Genomic DNA, 16,903 nt, shown 5'->3' on the forward strand with positions numbered 1-16,903 from the left:
TGTTGCTTCCATTATTGCTCAAACCAAGCTAGAGCTCAGTGTTTACTTCCATTGTTTGTTCGCTTGTTTGTCATTAACTAAAAATACCAGACTGAATTCAGTGAAATGTTGCTTTGGTAAAAATGAGCTTGAAGATGAAACTTTTCATGACGTCTTCAATTTTTCTTATATTTTAACTAACCAATTATCAGAGATTATTTGACCTACTTGTCAAATATTACAGATTTCTGAATCATGATGGGAAATAACAGTGAAAATTTCATGTTTTTATCTTTGATTAAAACAGCCTCAAACTGAACGTGTGAAAAACCTGCTGAAAGTGGGTCGACAGGCAGGATTTGGAGAACTTTTTTTTAAAGAAAGTGCTGCATATTTAAGCTAAAATTTCACAAATATGTTCATAACTATGCATATATTCTGCAGTGAAAATTTCAGGCAAATCAGAGAAGGTTTGAGCAGAAATTGTCCTAAATTGTGCCAGCTGTTGTAACTCACCGAAGCAGGACTCTTCTCCTAACTCCCGCCCAAACTTCAACATGGCGTCGCCCAGGACGGTCTCGGCCTGCGGGTAGCCGGGTCCTTTGTCCTGGCCACGGATCTTGGACATGGTGTTGATCATGCTCAGCTTGGCTCTGGATGCTGTGAGGAAGCAGGAGTTTAGACGATGCCGTTGCTTTTTGTGCGACGCTGTGTGCAGTGTGTGTGTAGTTTACCTGGATTGGGCTGCAGGTACTCTGTGGTTCTGGTCATGATGTCCAGCACCGCTCTGCTGGTGATGTCCACCTTCTGCAGAGGGAAACGTGCAAGAAAAATGGTGAGAATTGCACAAAAATGCACAGATATTAATGTGGAAACGTGCTCATGCACAACAGACTCACATTTGGAATAAAAGAACAGCTCCACATTTTATAGAGAGTTAAATCAGAAAGTTGATATGATTCACATGTCTGTTTAATGTAAAGCTACAAGTAGCAGCAGATTAGTTTAGCTTAGCCTAGCTTAGCTTAGCTTAAAAACTGGAAACAGGAGAAAACAGTTGGACTGGTTCTGTCAAATAGCGGCAAAATGTATCTCTTCTTTGTTTCATTTGCACTAAAATCAAAGTGTGCAGGACAATTTGTTGGATTCTCTGCTCAACTACACACAAAATGGACACAAAGTGACACAAAAAACGTAAAGTGACACAAAACAAGCACAAAGAGACACAAAACAGCCACAAAATGACACAACAACTTCGAGACACAAAATGATCGCAAAGAGACACAAAACAACCACAAAGAGACACAAAACAACCACAAAGAGACACAAAACAGCCACAAAGAGACACAAAATGACCGCAAAGAGACACCAAACTTCCACAAAAAGACACAAAACAACCACAGAGAGACACAAAATGACTGTAAAGAGACACAAAACAGCCACCAAATGACAAAAAAACAACCACAAAGCGAGGCAAAACAACCACAAAGAAACTTAAATCAAACATAGAAAATTAAATCAAATTATAATAGTCACAACATAATAATATTGAAATAATAACATTAGTATCACAATTGCTACTACTACTAAAATCAACAAAATGACAAATTCTATGACAGGAATAACACAATTAACAACAGTAATCATGATAATATTAATAACATAAAAATATGTTTAAAATAAAATGTAGTAATAATAAAACTAATTTAAAAAATCTGCTTTCTGTATTATTAAGGACAAAATCAACAACAAAGTCAACAATGATAATAACAATTGACCTAATAATAAGAAAAAGTAAAAGAAATTAAAAGCCAGACTAAAAACTCAGATCTTGAGTTTGCCTCTAATTATATCCACAGTCTCTGCAGCCCTCAACTCATCAGTGAAGCTGTGATAAGCAAAGGACATCCCACTCTGGGTTCATCTTCTGACTTTGGGTGTAGTTAAAAGGCCACATTTAATTATACCAAGTGTTCTCATTTAAACTTTAACTCAACACTTCACAGTAAAACACATTTCTGTATCATTGCCAGATAGCGGCATGGCGTCACTGTAACTATGACAACAAGTGAATACTACGTCAGCTGCCTGCTGATGATCACATGATTGTGATCCTACTACAAATCTACTGCTGCAGACTTATTAGAACTTATCCCATGGACATGATACAAGGAACAATTGATTAAATTGTGGGGGTGTTTCCGAGTCCCATCAATTCTCGCCGCCCGCTACATATTTAGATCATGTGATTAAGTTTCCGTACATAACGTACACATGCATAACACACGCCTGTGCTCAGCGCAAGGTCATTTTGTTTGTGGGTACATCTAGAATAAATTGCTACATTCTATGGTGCTGTGGTTTCCGCTACAAATTTTTACAAGCTTTTAGTTGTTTTAAATGATACAAAGACTGAGCAGCCTTGGTGGAATACTGCGTTCTCTGAGTGCTTTTCTTGTTTGTTATCTGCATCCAAAACTCAGTTCTGGTAAATATTTTGGCTGGATTTTGAGCATTTTGTATGTTTTCAGACCTTTTTGTATTTTTATCCTTTAAAAAACATCTTACCTGAGAAGCCAGTTTAAGGATTGAGTATCTGCATGAATGTAACTCCCACAGCTATGAAATCTGGTGAGGACAGAACAGCTTCCAACAAATCTAAATGACTGAATGGCTCCAGCAGAGGACACATTTCTAATGACTAGCCCTTAAAATGGATAAAACTGCAAAACTTTCACATAAAGGAGGTATTGTAGCCAAATAAAGTTCCTATAAGTGTATATGTATGGATTTATCCATATTTAGGGCTAAAAACAAAGTCTTTAATCAACATTTCACCAACTTTTGAAGCCTCTAACATCAGTAGAATTTGATGTACAGCAAGTATGGGATGACAAGGTTCTAGTTTTGCTATTTTGACAAAATTCAGATGTGACTCATTGTTAGGAAACTGGAACTGGTGTTCATAGGGGACTATATGTTTTTATTATATGTGCAAAGGTACAAGCTGCTTCTTTGTTGTCTTTATGTGGACATGTAACAATGTATGAGGCTTTTTTCAATTTGATGTGCATTTCAACACAATAGTAATAATTAGATTAAAATCACTCATGTAATGAAGTGTAACCAAATCACACAGATCAAGAAAGAGGATTAAATATGATTTAGCACAGAAAATTAGATTTTTTTGTTCTGATGCAGGAGAATATTGATTTCATGATATGTATTGTAACAGTGACGGTGGAGTGTTTGTGGTGTTTTGTATAAATAACAGACAAATCAATCATTACCTTTTCCATTTCTTTGAAGTCATCGTCTAGTTTGGTTCCTTCTGCCCCTCCAACCTTCTCACTGACTTTCTGTAATGAGAAATCCAAAGAGAAAAAGAGGATAGGTTAAGATTTTTAAAATCTCTGACACTTTAATATCTTGCGGCCTGAAAGAAGAAAGATTCTGTTCAAAGTCGAAAAAGCAGAGAAAACTGTGAGTCTCTTCTTTGAAAGCAAAACAAAGAGGAGAGGAGCTGTTGAAGAAGAAGACGGGAAAAGAACTAAAAGGATTATCAGATCATTTATGCAGGGAAAAAGCTGTAGAGCAGAAAGTCAGGAGAGTAAAATGACAAATACTAAACGACTGATCACGGCAGTTAAACTTCCTGTTAACCTTCAAATGTTCAGTGCAGCCATCAAGACACAGAAAGTGACTCAATTTCACCTTTACCATCTGTATCTTGGCCTCTGAAGGCACAAAATGAGCAGTTTGAATCCTCGAACTGTATTTATTTCTCAGTTTTTACTGCAATCCTTTAATTAACAGTTTATGGCCAGCAGAATGTCTGAGCCTTCACCTCATTAGACATCTCAGCGAACACTAATGTTAAAGGTTCAGCTCAGTTTTTTCATCCACTAACAAGTATGTTACTAATGCAAAGCTAAGGTTTTCCTCTGGTTGCCTTTTTATAGACATACATACATAATACATGTAAGACCTCTGCAGAGCTTCTCAAAGAACGTTCAGGTAGATTTATGTGTCCCTTGGTAGCCGTGTTTCTGACATGGGTAATTTTGAAATGACAAAATTATCACAAAGAGACACAAAATGGCCATGAAGAGACATTAAACACTCATAAAAAGACACAAAATAACCATAAAGAGACACTAAATGACCGCACAGAGACGCTAAACAACTGCAAAGAGACACAAAATAACCATAAAGGGAGACAAAATGGTCAAAATTGCCGTAGAGACAGATACAATGACCACATAGACACATAACTACCCCCAAAGAAATGCAAGGTGACCACAAGGAGACAGAAAATGACCAAAACATCACCATGAACAGATACAATGACAATAAAGAGACATAAAATAACCACTAAAGGACAAAAAGCGACCCCAAAGGGACACTAAATGACAATAAAGAGACACAAAATAGCCTAAAAAAACCCCAAAGAAGAGTAAAACAACCAAAATTAGACACAAACAACCGACACAAAACTGTTACCAACTCTGTCATGGTGCCCCTTTACTAGCTAAACTCCCAGAATCCTCTGCTTTCCAACAAGGAAGTGCCCACCTCCTCTGGTTGTTTTAGTATTACAGGATTAAATCAGTGGTTGCTACACATTTTTATTAAACGTAGCGTCGTGGTTTTATTTGTCATGTTTCAGATGTTTTTCAGCTTGTACACAACAGAGTGGCAACAACTTTCAAATTTCAGGATTTGTCTCTTGTAGTCTTTGTGTCTTTTTCAGGTGTCCAGACTGGATTTTCAATTTGAAACGAATCAATAATTAATCTCGCACGATGCTTTGTTAAACTCAAAGGTTAGAGAGGCGTCCTCCGTCAGCTCTTGGCTTGTACACATGTTCCACATGAAGTGTTCACAGCCGACAAGCTGACTCAGTAAATCCTGTGGCATCAGTCTGACAACCTTCATTCAGATCCTGTCTTTCTGATGAAGATCTTTGTTGTGCCGCAGAGTGACACCCTTCGCTTTCTAATCGCCTCTGGGTGCATTAAAGGAGGATGAAGGAGGAGCAGGAGGAGGGGCAGAGTGGGATTTTCCACAATCGTGACTCACATCAGCCGCCCACGCAACACTGGTGCACACACACACTTACTCATGCAGCGCACACCAGTAAACAAACTCATAAAGGCTACGCAAAGTGACAGCACTCACATACATTCAGATTCATACAGTAAAGCTGCAGGTGCATGAATAATTAACCAGATGCACTGCTGTCGCTGCAACTCTTATTAACACCAAACATATTAGATCATGATAATAACAGTAAGACATAGACAAAGACAGCACCTGACTGCACTGTAAAAAACAAATCTGTAAAAATACTGTAATGTTCAAAAGCAGTAAAAACAATAAAAGTATCAGCAAACACCTGTGAAATTATACTTTGAGCTGATTTAAATACAGATCACACATTGTAAAAGAAGAAATTGCCATTTTAAAAATATAGATTTTTGATGTGGACATTATTTACAGTTTTGGCCGATTTGGTTTTTTTGGTTTTTTTTTTTATTTATTTTTACATTTTTACAGTCAACATGAATATTAGTACCTTTTTTCTATGATTTTCTAATAACAAGGAAAATTTAAAATAAAGGTTCGAAAAAATTGTTACGATTTATGTCCTTTTAAAAAAAAATTTTCTTTCAAAGAATGGCAAATATCTGTAAAATGGCAATACATATTTTTAAAGTTTTTGCCATTTTTTTCTCGATCTTTTTCCTTCTTGTTTTTAGTGTTATCTTACAGTTAACATGTAAAATAATACTTCCCCCCTACTGTATTTTAATATATATTATCAGTAATTTAACAAGTAGAACAGTACATTGTTCAAATAAATTAGACAGTTAAAAACATTTGTTTTTTACAGTGTGATAAACTTTCTTTTACTTTTAAAAAAAAAAAGAAGAAATGTATGCAAACATGGTTTTTTGCATCCAATCTGACCTGAGTCATTTATGTTTAAGTATCCATTTTCTTGGATAATACACATTTCAAGTATTAGCTGCAGTACCTGGTTGCACCACCAGATGGAGCGTCTTACTGTTAAATGCTGACCAGAGGGCTCACTGTTTGCCAAGAGCATTGTGGGATTTTAGCTAGTAAAGGGGTACCATGACAAAGATTTATGCGACATTTAATGACATTAGCCCAGCAAAGATGCAATTAAATATTTTTTTCACATTTCTGACGCACTGGGCATAGCTATGTCCGAAAATTTATAACCTCAAAAGTGATGTGATCAGTCCAGACATGCTTAGCTACATATAAGTAACAGTTACAATTATTTTACGTAATTAGCTTTAAAAAAAAAAAAAAAAAAAAACTATTTTAAAATTACTAAACCAGTAGTTGCCATGCTTTTATTAGCGTATTGTCATTTTATTTGTCATGTTTTGGCTGTTTTTGAGCTGGTAGCTGCTCCAGCAAACAGACATTTCCCAATCTAAACTTCTCACTTGGCTCATTTATTTAAACGCGTGAGACAACAAAATGTCCAATTATTCACAAAAAATGCAAATTGTAAGGAGTTGAAGGCAGATTAATCTCAGAATGATCTTGTGAGTTTTTGGAGTTTAATGTATGTTAAGTAGCAATAATAAAATCTCAGTGATGCACCTCTATTAGGTGTCTAATAATGTGAAATATAATAATGTAAGTAAATTTTGCTGATAATTAAGTAGTATTATTTTTTCCAGCACTGTTCTCATAGAAACTCACTTTGCAAAACACTGAAACCAAAAAGACATGCAGCCAGTGGATTGAGCAGCTAAAAATACGTGTGCGTTGTGTTAAAGCAGATATCAGGCGTTCTCCTCATCAGACCAACAAACCATGCAGACGTAAAGGTAAACATGTGTGTGTTTATGTAACCGCTCACACACCTGAGCACCTGCATGTGTGTTGCCGCGGAAACGCTTCGATCACGCAGAGCGACGATGTGTGTCTGCGAGATGTTATCCATCGTGATGATAATGATGTAATGATGAAATGTAAAAACAATGCGGGACAGACAGCGAGAGCGACGGACGGATGAGGAGGAAGATGCAGTTGCCATGGAGACAGGGATCCAGCTGCATCCTCTCATGTTACCAAGAACCAAACAGACACATGAGGATGAGCCTGGTGTACCGACACTCTGTTACATAACTCTGTCTCCACTGTCTCCTCTTTATTTCTGTTTATTTCTGTTTCACCTGCTTCTGCAGCTCGTTGGTGTTTATTTTTTCTCTTGTGTTGTGAAAAGCTTCCAGAAGCCTCATCTGGAAAGGTGACATAGAAGTCAACTTTACTTTGCTAATGAATAAAAAACATTTAAAAATGTGATATTTGGCGTTTATTGTTGAGCTTACAGTCATGTTAGCAAGTGCAATGTCATCAGACTGTCTGCTAAATCACTATTAATGGTTTCTATACAGGATGTAGTAATGTTGAAAAATAGATGTTCTATTAGTGAGTTTAATATGTCAGGTTGCTGTTAAATTTTATTTAGTGTTAACAACAAATTAGTATATATATACAATATATATACAATACTGTAGCATCTGAATTGTATTTTTCAAATTAATTCTGGTAAATTTTTTACAATATTATAATATTGTCGGGTCTGAAGTGTAAATTTTTTATTTGGCACATAAATTTGTATATTAAGTTTTCCAAATTAATGTGGCAAATTTAACTATTCGTGTGAAGACCCAAAAATGTTACAATATTGTTGGGTCTGAACGGTGAATTTATCAAGTAAATCTGTTCAATATATAATATTGTAGAGCCTTAGCCTCATTATTTAAATCATTCAGGTACATTGTGTTCAATATAAATAGGCTGGTAATTGTAATATTTAAATTTGGCACACAAATGTTTATAACATATTTTGCAAATTTGTGTGCCAAATTTAAATATTAAGGTCAAGACCCAACAATTATATGATACTATTATCAGGTCTTAACCTCAATATTGTTGCAAATTAGTCAGGCAAAATTTCTATAACATATAATATTTCATAAACTTCACTAATTAAATTTTAGATGTCAGTTTGGATAATACTTAATATTGTTGGGTTAGTTAGGTACATTTGCATGGAACATACCATTGTAATGTCTGAAGGCATGAGAAATAAGAGTGTAGAGTCTTAAACAGAATATTTGAATTAATCAGGTGATTTTGTATTTTATAAAATAATATAGAGTTTCAACTGTACAATTTAACTTAGATACAAAACTTTGCATTTCATTTATTATTATATGGTTTCAACGATATTATTTCAATTAGTCAGTCTATATTACATAACATTGTAGCATCTTAATGTTAACATTTTAATTCATCTGGTAAATCCATATATTAAATAATATTGTAGGATCTCAGCTTAATGTTTGAATTTGGCAGCTAGATGTTCTACATGTAGTTTGGCAAAAATTGCTCCTGGTTAAAATATTTAATTCTGCACTGACTGATATCATTTATTGATGAAAATATAACGACTAAGCAACACAGAGTAGAATAGAGGTGCATGAAATAAGAATAAGAACAGGTTAAATCTGCAGCTCCTCTCGGCTTTGCAGAGATTTATTGTGACATTAATTGAATCATTTATCTGTCTGGCAACAACTCCACTGTTTTGGCTCCGTGTCACAGATCTCATGCTGTTGTTTCAGCTGCAGCCAGCAGCTGCTTTCAGAGAAAAGCTTTTAAAAGATTCTGCACTCCACCTGCTCAGCAGCAAACAGCAGGAAGAGAATAAATGGGGAACAAGGTGGAACATTTAGCTGCTAAGGAGGCTGATGTTTCTTTTAGGAGGTGGTAGAGACCAAAAATGGAGCCAAAAGTGACAGAAAATTGGTCTTAGATTCATTGGGTGGACACAAACATGACTCCAAATGATTTATCCTGTTGCTCACTGCTGGATGGTGAAAGAAGCATCTGTTCGCAAGATAGTTTGTCATGTCAGCTTGAAAGGAAATTATATGTCAGTTTTGTGCCAGACTTGTTTTTGCTAGTCCAAACTTGCCAGAAAAAGCAAGTAACAATATATCATCTATGAAAATCTTTATTTTTTTTTATTTCTTTTATCGGTTGAAATTCCTTCACAATTCACATATAGTTAAACTACAATCAAACACATCATTAAAACATCATCTCAGGATATTTCTAAGAGATTTCTCTCAGGGGGTAGTGGAGACCAAAAATAGAGCTAAAAGTGACTGTAAATTGGGTTTAGATTCATCGGGTGCACACAAACATGATTCCAAATAATTGATACTGTTGCTCGCTTGCTGTTGGATGTTTAAATATGCATCTATTCGCAAAATAATTCATCATATATGCTTTACGTTGTGCTCGTACCTTGTTTATGCTGCCCCTATGTGGCCGGAAAAAGCTTGCAAAAATAGAGCTGCTGTCAAAACCTCTGTTTTCAGTAAAAATACTGTTTGTTTTATCTGTAGGAAATGCATCACAATTCACATAACTACAACTAAACATGGAATTAAAGCATTATTTCAGGATATTTCTGAAATGTTTCTCTCAGGATGTGGTGGAGACCAAAATTAGAGCTAAAAATGGGCTTAGATTCATTAGTTGGAGACAAACACGACTGAAAATGATTGATAATGTTGCTCACTAACTGTTGGGCGTCCAAAAAAAGCATCTGTTTGCAAAATAGTTTATCATTTCAGCTTGTCAGTTTTGTGTTCATATGTTGTGACAGTAACAGACCAGAAAAAGCAAATAAAACATCATCCTCAGACAATGAAGCTGTTTTGAAACAGGTTACGACAGCAGCTAAAACTGCTACTAGGACCAGTGGTAAAACTATACATTCATATTTCCTCTCTGACAACATACATTTAAAACACCTTTAAAAACTACATGCAGAGTGTCATCATTACTGTTAATAACAGAGTCTGAAAAGCAGCAACAAACACATGATTCATAAAACACAGCGGCATGCTCGGGATAAACAGCTACATTAACGCTTACAGTGCACAATTTGCTTTGCAAATTAGGTAAAATATGCAACAAACAGGGTTTTATAAATGCACAGTGTACGACAGTGTGGCAGAGTATTTATGCACGGTGCCACTTGGTTATGGAGCTTATGCTGTTTGTGTTGTGATGCAAGTTTTCCACTAAAAACTAAAAACATTGCTGCACACACAACCATTAAAAGAAACCAGAGCAGGCTGTCATCTCTAATTCTAGCAGCTTGACATCAGTATATTTCACTGTGTGGGTGACTAACACAGAAGTCAGAGTGTTCAGACGCTGATCACACACCTGGATGTAGTAATACAAAGCTAGGAAATCAGACAACACGACACCAGACAAACTCCTGCAAACACAAACTGATCCAGACTGACAACATTTCTGTGTCACTGAGTTTCTGTCAGGTCAGAAGAACCTCTGAGCATCAAGGAGAGCATGAGGATTTGTGTCGTTTGATATGTTTTTTGCCTCTATGTTGACCTGATTTCAACACATCGTCAGTATATAAATGGACAGAAGAGAGTTTTAGTGTTTGGGGATGAAACATTCAGAGCCTTAATGATGCAATTTAATTATACACTATTAATATTAAAAGATTTTACAACTCCTGTTTCTTATTTGTCCTTTGATTTATAAGCTGAAGCATCATGTTGCAACACAACGCTTCATTTAAATGGTTTGTTATGACATTTTTTACATTTATCAGAGAACTGTAGCTCCTGCAATTTGGATATTTTGATTAAGTGTTCAGCCCAACGGCAAATTGAGAAAAATTAAGTAATCTGGCTCTGTGCACATCCAAACGGGGTTCAAATTCTTAGTTGTGTTGTGAAAATCCTCACAACTAATTTGTTGCCATCCAAAAACTGCAAAAAAAAAAAGGGACAAGATGAGCTTCCAATGATGGAAACCATTGTTTTGTCTCTTTACTGATCATATCAGATGTTTTCATATCTTCAGAGGTGTTGAATATGTATACTCCATGAACCTTCCGGCTCACTGACTTTTTTTTTCTTTGTAAAATTTTGCTTAAATTGGTTTAATTTGTCCACTTAAAGAATAAAAATATTTTCATGATTATTTGTGAAATTTTGACCAAATCAAATTTTTTCAATGGAACTCTGTAATGGTCAAAAACTGTGAAAATGGTGAAAAAAGATTTTAAAAAATAAAGAAGAATTATTTAAAAACAAACAAACAAACAAACAAACAAACAAACATATTTTTGATGTTGATATTCAATAAAGATTTGTCCTGGGTGTTTTTGTTTTCTTTATCAATTAACACTTCTTTCCAATTCGCTTTTTTACCATTTTTTTCAGTCCCTAATTTATAATTTCTTCTTTAAAGCAAACATTTCTAAATTAACAATATTTTTCACTGAATTAAACACAATGAAAATAGCGCAGTTTTAGTCAAATATAATAAAATTACCATTGAAAAAAAAATGCTGAGTTTTGGCGTGGATGTTAAATAAACTGTAAAATAACTATTTAAATGTTATCTACCATTTTTCAGTCCTTAATATACATTTAAATACAGTAAATTAGAGTCATTTTACAATGAAGCATAGCAAAATCGATGAAATATTATTAATTAAATTAACTAATTAATAAAAATTATTTAGATTTTTACAGTGTTCACAGTTTTGGCCTCTTTTTTTAATATAAAACTACAACAACAAACTAGAAAAAAATATGAAAATATCAGTGAATAATTTTTTTAAAAAATTAATTTTAAATGTTTTTTTGTATTTTTTTATTTTTTTTTTAGTGTGAATGTGTCCACATGCTGGAATTCCTCTACAGCAGTATTAAAAACAAAACATTTAATGGTTTAAAGTGGAGCTGCTGATGCTGTAGTTTCTGTTTTTAACTTGAACACATCAAAGTGAACGATTCCTGCACATGAAAGCTTAAAATTGGATGTTTCTGCGGCAGGTTCTTGTCTTGCAAAAGGCATCTTCTCTATGAATTCGAAGCACATCTGAAGATGTTTATTCACAGTGGACTGGACTTTTTTTTTTATCTCCACAAAGACAGAAAAGTTAGTTTTGCGTAGAAATTGAAAATGGACTCGTGGGTGTTTGCGAGTCATTTCACACCCACCAACTCGCCCACGGAAACACAGAAAGTAGAACAAACCACCTTTCAGACCACCGAAGCATTAACAAACCCATCTGTTCTGCCTTTCTCCTCCTCCACAGTTGCCTGTGTTCACTTTCACTTTTTGCGATTCCCACCTCTTCTGCTGTGTTTCCCTGCTGACCTCTTCTATCAGTTTCCCCTCATTTCATCCCCATTTTATCTCTCTGGTCGCCGCTGCAGAGACCCGCAGGACAATAAGCTTATTTACAAGAAGGTTAAAGGTTAAAGATCAGAGGTTGAATAAAGCCCTGCTGCTCTCTGCTGACATTTATCTTGTGTGAGGCGATTAAAAAGATCAGAGTTTGGCACCAGAAGTCGGTTCATCCATCAGTCTGAACGGCTGCCAGAAACACTCAGACGCCATCTTGGACTGAAAGAGGCCCAATTGATGGCCAGCTCCGGCTGTTTATCAAATAAGCCTGTTTCAGGGCAAAAACATGTTATTTTTCCATCAATATTTAAGAATCTTGGGTGAGTTTAGAGTTTTTTGCTTTTTTAATTACCTTAAAATCATCAGAATGTGATGTTAGTATTCAATTTCCTGCATTTTAAAGAGGAAAATTTAGACTTTGAAGTCCATAATTTCGACTTTGATGCATTCTGTGCTTCAGCAACTTTGGTTTAAATTATTAAAAGTTTTCTTTGAATGCTGCTGTAAAGGATTTCTATAGTATGAGGAAACGCACTGTAAAAAGAAAAAAAATACTGTTATTTTACAGATGTTCCCATTTTTAAAAAAATTGACAAAACTGTAAATAATGTCCACATCAAAATGTATTTTTACAAAAAGTATACTGTTTTATTTACACATTTTTTCCATTTCTTTTACTGTGTTTTGCTGCTTAAACTGCAAAATTTTGTTATTTAACAGATATTTTTAGTCATTTGAATGAAAATTGGGGCAAATTAACGATTGAAAAATGGTAAATATTGTTAAAATTTTACAGATTTTCCCAGTTTTGTTAAATTACAGATAACTAGTAAAATATTCATTTATGTTAACTGCAACAAAAGGCCAAAATTGTAAATAATGAAAAAAAAGATGTATTGTGCTTATATCTTCTTGCTTTACTATGATACTGTGTTGTTGTCAAGCTTTACTGAGCAACATCTACTTAACTGCAGTTCAGTTTGCATTTTCAGAAATAAAAAGCCAGAAATCCTGAGTTACTAACATGTCTGGCAGCTTCTCTTTCTCCTCCTGCAGGAGACCTTTATTCTGGTTGAAAGTAGATTTCTCTGTTTAATCTCAACAAAGCTGCAGCTTTTAAAAAATGCTGCTTTAACTCGATTTATTATGACTATTAATCACCTGTATTGTGCTTTGCTTCAAGCCAGTAAAGATTATTATTATAATTTATGATATGAAATGTCAGGTTTTAGTCTTGGAGTCACGTGGTTCTTTGATTTTAACAGCAGCAGGTTTGTTATAATGAGATGCAGAAAATTATGCAAGCTTTCGCTGTCAGATTCAGAAACCCAAACAGCCACTTCTGCCTCCAGCTTTATTTAGCCGAGGAGTTCAGATTCGTGCCCTCGACAGAGAAAATGTGAGAGCAGCAGTCATTTAATTAGCAGACTGAGAGGGAGGTTTGGCTGAAAGGTCTGCAGGAAATCAGACAGAAGGAGACACAACTCAGATGTCTGCTGATAGTTTATGACGTGGAGATAAACACCAGTTGAAGGCACCAACAGAGAAACAAACAGGAGAGAGACGGAGGCAGAGAGGAAAAACAGAACATATATTTAAAAAAAAGCTAACGTAAAGATGGAACTGAGTCACCCTTTTTCAGTGATTTACACTAGGAAAATGATGTTTAAACAAAACAATCCCGTTATTTTACAGATATTGTCTGATTTGTTAATTATAATATCTAGTAAACTGCAGAAAAAAGTAGCATCATGATGTGAAGCATGGTGGTGGCAGCATCATGATGTGAAGCATGGTGGTGGCAGCATCATGAAGTGAAGCATGGTGGTGGCAGCATCATGATGTGAAGCATGGTGGTGGCAGCATCATGAAGTGAAGCATGGTGGTGGCAGCATCATGATGTGAAACATGGTGGTGGCAGCATCATGAAGTGAAGCATGGTGGTGGCAGCATCATGATGTGAAACATGGTGGTGGCAGCATCATGAAGTGAAGCATGGTGGTGGCAGCATCATGATGTGAAGCATGGTGGTGGCAGCATCATGAAGTGAAGCATGGTGGTGGCAGCATCATGATGTGAGGCATGGTGGTGGCAGCATCATGACGTGAAGCATGGTGGTGGAAGCATCATGAAGTGAAGCATGGTGGTGGCAGCATCATGAAGTGAAGCATGGTGGTGGAAGCATCATGATGTGAAGCATGGTGGTGGCAGCATCATGACGTGAAGCATGGTGGTGGAAGCATCATGAAGTGAAGCATGGTGGTGGCAGCATCATGAAGTGAAGCATGATGGTGGCAGCATAATGATGTGAAGCATGGTGGTGGCAGCATCATGATGTGAAGCATGATGGTGGCAGCATCATGAAGTGAAGCATGATGGTGGCAGCATCATGATGTGAAGCATGGTGGTGGCAGCATCATGATGTGAAGCATGGTGGTGGCAGCATCATGATGTGAATCATGATGGTGGCAGCATCATGATGTGAAGCATGGTGGTAGCAGCATCATGAAGTGAAGCATGGTGGTGGCAGTATGATTATGTGTAATGTATTACAGAGTAGAGATCTTCTACTGCAGTTGTTCAAATGAAAACACTCTAATATTACTGGATGCACAATTTCCTCAGCAGAGGAAGATAATTGTTTCATCTTCTGAGAGTTATGTTTTGTTCTGAGAACATGAGCATCTGTATCTCAGCTAATGCTTTGTGTGTTATCCGCCAAAAGTTCCTGATCTAACCTTGTGTTTTACACCCACAACTAGAAGGTAGAATCAGAGTGAGGTACCGAGACAAAGCATCAGAAATCTCTTTAAAACAACAAAGCTTTGAGAAAGAGAAACTGAGTGAATTTTGGATACAAACCGAGGATTCTCAGAGAAACAAAGATCACACAGCAGATGAGTCTGTGGAGGGAAGGAATTCTGTTTGTGTCTGTGCCGATGTTATCTAAAACGAAACTGATCTTAAAACCTCTCTACGGATATCAGGATCAGACAGGTGGACGTGACTGATCTGAAAGTGATTGTAATCCAGACGGGGAAAGATTGGATCAGGAGAAAGAAACACAAGCAAGGAGGAGAAACTGGGAGACAGAAAGGACAGGAGATAAACCACGATAAGAGAAAATTAAAAATGAGAAAAGGAATGAAAAAAGGCAACAGCATAGAGGAAGGAAGAAGACAAAGAAGAGATCACGACTGTAGAAGAGAGAAACAGGAGGATCTGTGTTTGTAAACAGCTTCATGTGTTGCATTATAATTCCTGCAGGTTTCAGAGGTCTGCAGATGCATTTTAATTCTCAGGAGGTTTGATTCCAGCAGGAAGAATGTGAGCAGCTGCAGTGCAGAGAACACCTCACCAACACTCATGCATTATTAACCACAAGAGAAGAAGAAGATGAAGAAGAAGAGGTAACTGCAGTTGCATGCAAACCTCTGGTTTACATTAACACCTCCTCCTACCACCTCTGATTAATGGTTTGACGACATGTCAGGCTATATAATACGGCTAAGTATTCAACACCTTTTATTGCTTTTTAACATTGAGTCATAGTCAATTTAACTTGGCTTTTGTACAAAAAATTACATTAAAAAAACTATTTCATGTGAAACTGAAACCAGATTTTAATTCAAAATATAAAATAAATGATTGCATAAGCATTCACTCAATTTAAAGTGACTTTCCTGATTCAATACAGGTCAGTTGGTGCTAGAAGTCACAGTTAGTGTATTGAAGATCATCTGAGTGCAGTGAATGTGTCTCAGTGACTGTAATATAAAGACTCCTGTATCTGGAAGGTCCAGATACTGGTGAATCAGTACTCCTGGATGTAACTACAACATGAAGTCATGGGATGGATACAAGAAAGTCACTGAAAATCTCTTAGAGTCCAGTTGAATCAGTCATCAGGAAATAGAAGGAATGTGGCACATATATGAATCTACGTACGAGGCTGGCCACCAAGAAACCTATGACTCCTGAAGGAGTTACGAGCTACAGGGCTGAGGTGGGAGAGACTCTAAATACAAAAACTGCTGGCTGATCTAAACCAATCAAAGCTTTATGGGTGAGTGATGAAGAGAAAGACACTGATAAAAACAAGCTCATATTAAATCTGGACTAGAGTTCAGCAGATGGCATGTAGGAGACTCTGAAGTCAACCGGAAGGAAATTCTTTGGTCTCAAAATTTATCTTTTTGAATTTCAGACTAGAAACTATGGTCAGCAGACACCAAAACTGCACATCACCACAACTACACCATCCCCGCTGTGAAGCATGGTGGTGGCAGCATCATTACGTGGCTGCTTCTCGGCCGCAGGTCCTGGACTGTAAACGTAGGGGGTAAAATGAATGCAGCAAAGTATAGAGAAATTCTGGTGGAGTCTCGATAACGACTGAGACTTGGGAAAAGATTTGTTCTCCAACAAGACAATGAGCTGAAGCAAACACGCAAAGCTTCACAGAAATGATTTAAAGACAGCAAGGTGAATATTCTGGAGGCTGAATCAGAGCCAAGACCTCAATCCAACTGAGAATTAGTGGCTGGACTTGAAAAGAGCTCTTCCTTCATGATCCCTGCATAACCTGACAGAGCTTGAACAGTTTCATGAAGAA

General features: G+C 36.4%; 1 protein-coding gene across 1 annotated transcript in view; it reads right to left on the bottom strand.

Moving 5' to 3' along the window:
• The window catches only part of sh3gl2b (SH3 domain containing GRB2 like 2b, endophilin A1), a 42,997-nt gene that overhangs the window by 12,494 nt on the left and 13,600 nt on the right, over nucleotides 1-16,903 (bottom strand). The window contains exons 2-4 of the mRNA XM_023280843.3: nucleotides 3,270-3,338; nucleotides 714-786; nucleotides 496-639 (exon numbers count right to left, since the gene is read on the bottom strand). Coding sequence (XP_023136611.1) covers nucleotides 496-639; nucleotides 714-786; nucleotides 3,270-3,338 — 286 coding nt within the window. The remainder of the gene's footprint in view (nucleotides 1-495; nucleotides 640-713; nucleotides 787-3,269; nucleotides 3,339-16,903) is intronic.

This window comes from Amphiprion ocellaris, chromosome 23 (genome assembly GCF_022539595.1).
Source record: "Amphiprion ocellaris isolate individual 3 ecotype Okinawa chromosome 23, ASM2253959v1, whole genome shotgun sequence".
Lineage (NCBI taxonomy): Eukaryota > Metazoa > Chordata > Actinopteri > Pomacentridae > Amphiprion > Amphiprion ocellaris.